The sequence below is a fragment of the Lampris incognitus genome, chromosome 7 (genome assembly GCF_029633865.1).
Source record: "Lampris incognitus isolate fLamInc1 chromosome 7, fLamInc1.hap2, whole genome shotgun sequence".
Taxonomy (NCBI): Eukaryota; Metazoa; Chordata; class Actinopteri; order Lampriformes; family Lampridae; genus Lampris; species Lampris incognitus.
The window spans coordinates 65169655-65176937 of record NC_079217.1 but is presented as its reverse complement, the minus strand read 5'-3'; the positions used below and the strand labels follow the sequence as shown (position 1 = coordinate 65176937).

At 45.4% G+C, this 7283-nt stretch overlaps 1 protein-coding gene across 1 annotated transcript in view; it reads right to left on the bottom strand.

Moving 5' to 3' along the window:
• Nucleotides 1–1136: 1136 nt before the first annotated feature.
• The window catches only part of ppp1r14ab (protein phosphatase 1, regulatory (inhibitor) subunit 14Ab), a 7263-nt gene continuing 1116 nt past the window's right edge, over nucleotides 1137–7283 (bottom strand). Inside the window, exons 2-4 of the mRNA XM_056283985.1 lie at nucleotides 7136–7216; nucleotides 5422–5454; nucleotides 1137–3178 (exon numbers count right to left, since the gene is read on the bottom strand). Of these exons, the coding sequence (XP_056139960.1) occupies nucleotides 3041–3178; nucleotides 5422–5454; nucleotides 7136–7207 (243 nt within the window). The 5' untranslated portion in view covers nucleotides 7208–7216 and the 3' untranslated portion in view covers nucleotides 1137–3040. The remainder of the gene's footprint in view (nucleotides 3179–5421; nucleotides 5455–7135; nucleotides 7217–7283) is intronic.

The following is a 7283-nucleotide window of genomic DNA, read 5'->3' as shown; positions in this document are numbered from 1 at the left end:
TTGTGAAGCACTTTGTAACATTGTTTTAGAAAGTTGCTATATAAATAAAATTATTAGTAGCACACTAGCAGCATGGCATGGGAACGCCGCATGTCGGTGTTACTGTAATGCCGACAGTGAACACTTGGGGGTGCTGTGCGTCACTTCTCGTCACACGGCGCCGCTGAAACCAAAGGCTGCTGGGAGCTGCTGGGTTCCCATAGGAGTGTCTGTACGTGTGGCGCGTCATCACTGACGTAGTTGGATAAAAGGAGGTTTGTTGAGTTTCCGGTGAGTTTAGAATGGCGACTCCTGAAAGGGCAGTAACACACACCGAGGCTTGCAGGTAACACGAGAGGTGATGAAACACATCTTTTCTCGACACACTTCTGTACTTTATGATGGTTTGTGTGTGTTGACGATCAATTCATCACATTTCACCATGACTAAATCCTGGCTGTGTAGTTGTGATTCAGCTCATTGTGTTGGTGTCCAGACATTTATTCAAAATGAAACCACTTCCACGCGACACAGTCCCAACATCACACCACTGGAGACGCACAAACCACCAAAACACAAACCACCACAACACAAACCACCACAACACACCACTAGAACACAAACCACCACAACACAAACCACCACAACACAAACCACCACAGCACAAACCACCATAACACAAACCACCAGAACCAATGACACAAAGCAGGAGAGACCAAGGTCCCTGAGGGAAGAACAGGCCGTCAAGCACTGTGTGTGTGTGTGTGTGTGTGTGTGTGTTTGTGTGTGTGTGTGGTGTGAAACAGTGTGATTCAGACAGCTTTGCTATTGTGTGTGTTTACACAGTAAATACAGTGTCGCCGCCATCGACAAGGTCAAACTTCAGAAGTGGGTCAGCTGACGTCACCGTGTTCACCTTGTTTCTGTTGTCAACAGGCGCCGGTGGCTCCATACAGCCACCGGCCGGCCCGTCCGACTTGTTCGGAGCCTATTAGAGTCTCTCTTTATGTGTTCAGTGACTGGTCAGCAGAGTAGAATACGAACACACAACAACCCTCTGAGTGTGTGTCTGGTGGTGGGGTGGGACATGTAGAATAAACCGGTTCTCATCTCATCATGCTGACAAACTCTCCACCTTCCCCGTCATCATGTTCACTGATTTATTGGTAATGTGCATTTGATTCACTGCTCATAACATAATCTGGTAAAAACACTCATTTCAGTCCCCAGTACTTTTACATTGCCATAACATGACATGACATGTGACATGACATAACATGAGATAATATAACATGATATGACATGAGCTAATATAACATGACATGAGATAACATGGCATTACATTACATGAGATAATATAACATGAAATAACATGACATAATATATCATGACATGACATTACATGAGATAATATAACATGACACGATATAACATGACATAAGGTATCATAACATGACATGACACGATATAACATGGCATGGCATGATATAACAAGACATGACATAATATAACATGACATGACATAAAATAACATGAGATGACATGATATATCATGACATGACGAGATAATATAACATGACTTGACATAAGAACATGACATGACATTACATGAGATAATATAACATGACATGACATGATATATCATGACATGACATGAGATAATATAACATGACTTGACATAAGAACATGACATGACATTACATGAGATAATATAACATGACATGACATGGTATATCATGAGATGACATTACATGAGATAATATAACATGACATGACATGACATAAGATAACATGACATGACATAACATAATGACATGGCATTACATGAGATAATATAACATGACATGACATAAGATAAAATGACATGACATAACATGACATGGCATTACATGAGATAATATAACATGAAATAACATGACATAATATATCATGACATGACATTACATGAGATAATATAACATGACATGACATGACATAAGATAAGATAACGTGACATAACAACATGTCTGAACAAGTCTGACAGTCTTAAATTTACACAGAAGTATGTCATTATGTTTCAGGAATAATTGACTCATTAAGAGACATCATGACGACGACAGCATGAATATTCATCTGGGTTCAGGACACATGCAGCTGAACTGCCTGGCAGACCAGTCAGCTTGTTTTGCAGCTTTTCTTTCTGGAAGATGCTAAACTCAGTCTCAGTTTGGACACTGCACCTTCAACTTGCTAGCCCCCTCTGAAGCTAACGGGCCGTCTCCACCGGAAAACCCAAATGTCCTTCCTATAAATGTCCTTCTTATAAATACCCTTCCTATCTCTGACTTGATTATAATCGACATGTTAATGGACACGTCTGACTGGATTTGTTTCTGTCTTGTGTGTTATATGTTGTGCTTTGTAGGAGGGGAAGGCTCTTCATATCACATAAAAACTTCAGCAGCAGTCCAGCAGGACTCCAGGTTGAAGTAACCGCACATATAAGTTTGACAAACACTGAAAAAAGCTCTTAAACAACAGAAGTACACACATACCAACAGTATCACACAACGTGTTAACATGACATCATCACTTGCGATTATTCAAAGTTAGAAAAAATGGAATTTGACATCTTGAGCGCGTGCTACTGTTTGTGGAGGGTGAGCCGGGTGGGGCAAATGTCCAGGATTACGTTGGGTGTGTTCGTTTTTGCCACCGCAGGGAGATGAAATGGAAGCAGCACAGGGTGTGTTTGTTTGAAGGTGTGGCGCCCCTCTTTCAGAGGTCCGGACATCGGGCGGGCGAGTTGACAGGAATCACAGGGAATGTTGGTATTTCATGTCCCGGCACCGCCCCGGCAGGCGGAGCTGTAGCGCTAGACTCAAGAGTAACATTTAAGATATGTTTGTTTTACGATACACCGCCTCTGTGTCTGGGTCACATCCGGTACCTTCGTGTTTAGCCACGCTCCTCCAGGTTTGCTGAGCCGGGGCAGTTTGGGGGCAATGGGTAGATGGGGGAGGCGGGGTGGGGTTTGGAGGGGGTTATTACAGATGTTAATTGGCTGGGGTATGTTTGTTTCTCAGTGTAGCACCTCCCGGTCGGATGAACCGGCTCGGGTGGAGTAGATGTGGAGCTGAGGGAGGTCTATCCCGTCGTTATGGAGGTCCTCCTGCTTCTGTAAACCATGAAGCTTCATCACCAAGTCTCTGATGAACACCTGGTGAGACAGAAATATAATACTTACCGTACTTACATCACCACAGTATCTCTAATATACATTTTACTGTCTTCAAAACCACAAATCAAACATTCCTGCGAACTATTATTATTATTATTATTCATTCATTCATCATCAGCCACTTCTCCGGGGTCGGGTCACGGTGGCAGCAAGCTAAGTAGGTCACTCCAGACGTCCCTCTCCCCAGCAACGCCCTCCAGCTCCTTCCAGGGGATCCCAAGGCGTTCCCAGGCCAGCTTGGACATCTAGTCCCTTCAGCAAGTTCTGGGTCTACCCCGGGGTCTCCTCCCAGTTGGACGTACCCAGAAACCTCTAAAGGAAGGCGCCCAGGAGGCGTCCTAATCAGATGCCTGAAACACCTCAACTGGCTCCTTTCGATGCGAAGGAGCAGCGGCTCTGCTCCAGGTTCTGGGATTTCCAGGTAAGGAAATTCCAGAACCTGGAGCAGAGCTGCTGCTCCTTTCGATGCGAAGGAGCAGCGGCTCTGCTCCAGGTTCTGGGATTTCCAGGTAAGGAAATCCCAGATAGTTGAATCAGTTCATGTGGACACGTTTAGTGGGGGAAACATTTCATCATCATCTAAGTGACCTCTTCAGTCTGACCTGACTGCAGGTGTCCCCACCCTTATAAACAACACAGTGGTATAACGACCCAAACCAACCACCAGTTTCATATGCAAATTGCCACGACCATTAACTAGAGTTACAACGGCCATGTGTACTTTTCACAGAGGACTGGGGAATAGCTGCAATCACAGCATTGTAAGATGGTGACACATGTACTGTTACCCCCCCCCCCCCCGGTTCAGGGATGGTCGTTCCCTCTTCACATAGATGGCTTCTTTGACTCCCCGTTCAAACCAGAGTTCCTCCCTATCAAGGATGTGCACATCCTCATCCTTGAAAGAGTGGCCACTGGCCTGTAGATGGTGTAGACTGTGGAGTCTTGGTCTGTAGATGGTGTAGACTGTGGAGTCCTGGTCTGACGTGTTAGCTCTCCTGTGTTGTGCCATCCTCTTGTCCAGCGTCTGTTTGATTTCCCCGACGTACAAGTCACGGCAATCCTCCTGGCACTTAACAGCTACACTATATTGCTCCGTTTGTGCCGGAGGGCCCGATCCTTAGGGTGGACCATCTTCTGGTGCCGTGTGTTTTGGGGTTTGAAAGCAACTGAGACGCGGTGTTTGGAAAATATCTGTCTCAACTCTTCCCAAACTCCCGCTACATACGGAATCACCACTGGTTTACACGTTGACAGCTGTTGTCCTGATCAGCTCAGTACTGATCAGCATGTGTTGGTTTACAGTAAACATCAACAATCAAATGTCCCCCATCACCAACTGCAACTTCACAGTGTAAGAAGACTACCCTGTCATGTTCCACATCCTCCCTGGTGAACCTGATGTGGTGTCCACGGAGTTCATGTGGTGGTGAAATGTGCTACACCCTGAGATTTAATTTTAACCCAGGTGTCGTCCACAAATCTGAACCAATGGCTAGGTGGTGTCCCTGGATAGGACACCAGAGCCTCTTTTCCACTCCCTCCATGTACAAGTTGCTCACTGCAGGCGAGACTGGGGAACCCATAGTGCCCCGATAGGTCTGCCTATAGTACTGCCCCCTGTATGTGAAGTACGTGGACTGAAGACACGGCTTCAGGAGCAGACACACTTGGTCAGTGGTAAGGGTGGGGTAATAGGACCACCCTTACCAATACGCTCACACACACACACACACACTATATATATATATATATATATATATATATATATAGTGTGTGTGTGTGTGCATTGTTATTTATATTTTTCATATACTTTTTTTTCTCTTTCATCTTATTCTGTTCTCTGTACCAACAACGCCAAGCTAAGTTCCTAGTGCACGTAACACACATGGCAATAAAATAATTTCTGATTCTGATTTACACATATATACACACACAGTACTATGATATGTGTGTCAACAGTACTATGGAAACATGTATGTTGACAGTACTATGTAAATGTGTATTTTGACAGTACTATGTAAACTTGATGACAGTACTATGTAGACATGTATGTTGACAGTACTATGCAGACTTGTGTGTTGACAGTACTATGTAAATTTGTATTTTGACAGTACTATGTAAACTTGTATGTTGACAGTACTATGTAAACATGTATGTTGACAGTACTATGTAAACATGTATGTTGACAGTACTATGTAAGCATGCAGCATGAGTTTTACCTCTGTGTTGTTGTTGCAGGTGTGAAGTATCTCCTGGAAAGACAAAGTAAACTATATGAGGTGTAGACAGACAGATCCCCGAGAAAGCTAAAAAGAAAGGCAGACAGGTACACAGAAAGGTAGACAGACAGATGAGCAGACAGACAGGCAGACTAATAAACAGACAGATGTAGCTACATACGAAAAGACAGAGCAACTGATGAAACAAGCAGACAGGCAGGCAGACAGACAGACAGACAGACAGACAGACAGACAACATGGGAGAGACAGACAGACAGCCAGCCAGCCAGCCAGCCAGACAGACAGACAGACAGACAGACAGACAGACAGACAGACAACATGGGAGAGACAGACAGACAGACAGACAGACAGCCAGCCAGCCAGCCAGCCAGCCAGACAGACAGACAGACAGACAGACAGACAGACAGACAGACAGACAGACAACATGGGAGAGACAGACAGACAGACAGACAGACAGACAGATAGGAAGATAAACAGAAAATACAGACAGGTAGACAGATAGGAAGGTAAAGAGACAGACAGACAGCATGGGAGAGACAGACAGACAGACAGATAGGAAGATAAACAGAAAATACAGACAGGTAGACAGACAGGAAGGTAAAGAGACAGACAGACAGCATGGGAGAGACAGACAGACAACATGGGAGAGACAGACAGACAGACAGACAGCCAGCCAGCCAGCCAGCCAGACAGACAGACAGACAGACAGACAGACAGACAGACAGACAACATGGGAGAGACAGACAGACAGGCAGGCAGACAGACAGACAGACAGACAGACAGACAGACAACATGGGAGAGACAGACAGACAGCCAGCCAGCCAGCCAGCCAGACAGACAGACAGACAGACAGACAGACAGACAGACAGACAACATGGGAGAGACAGACAGACAGACAGACAGACAGCCAGCCAGCCAGCCAGCCAGACAGACAGACAGACAGACAGACAGACAGACAACATGGGAGAGACAGACAGACAGACAGACAGACAGACAGATAGGAAGATAAACAGAAAATACAGACAGGTAGACAGACAGGAAGGTAAAGAGACAGACAGACAGCATGGGAGAGACAGACAGACAGACAGATAGGAAGATAAACAGAAAATACAGACAGGTAGACAGACAGGAAGGTAAAGAGACAGACAGACAGCATGGGAGAGACAGACAGACAGACAGACAACATGGGAGAGACAGACAGACAGACAGACAGACAGACAGACAGACAGACAGACAGACAGCATGGGAGAGACAGACAGACAGACAGACAACATGGGACAGACAGACAGACAGACAGACAGACAGACAGACAGACAGACAACATGGGAGAGACAGACAGACAGACAGACAGATAGGAAGATAAACAGAAAATACAGACAGGTAGACAGACAGGAAGGTAAAGAGACAGACAGACAGCATGGGACAGACAGACAGACAGACAGACAGATAGGAAGATAAACAGAAAATACAGACAGGTAGACAGACAGGAAGGTAAAGAGACAGACAGACAGCGTGGGAGAGACAGACAGACAGACAGACAACATGGGAGAGACAGACAGACAGACAGACAGACAGACAGACAGACAACATGGGACAGACAGACAGACAGACAGACAGACAGACAGACAACATGGGACAGACAGACAGACAGACAGACAGACAGACAGACAGACAGACAGACAGACAGACAGACCTGTAGTCTTTGTGTTCGCTCCTCATCACTCTTCAGATCCAGCAGTTCGTCGATGTTCACCTCCTCTGGCATCTGCTCCTCCTGTCAGTCACACACATCATATAACTATCGTATCCATCATTCATATTCTGCCCCCGCAGCAACACTT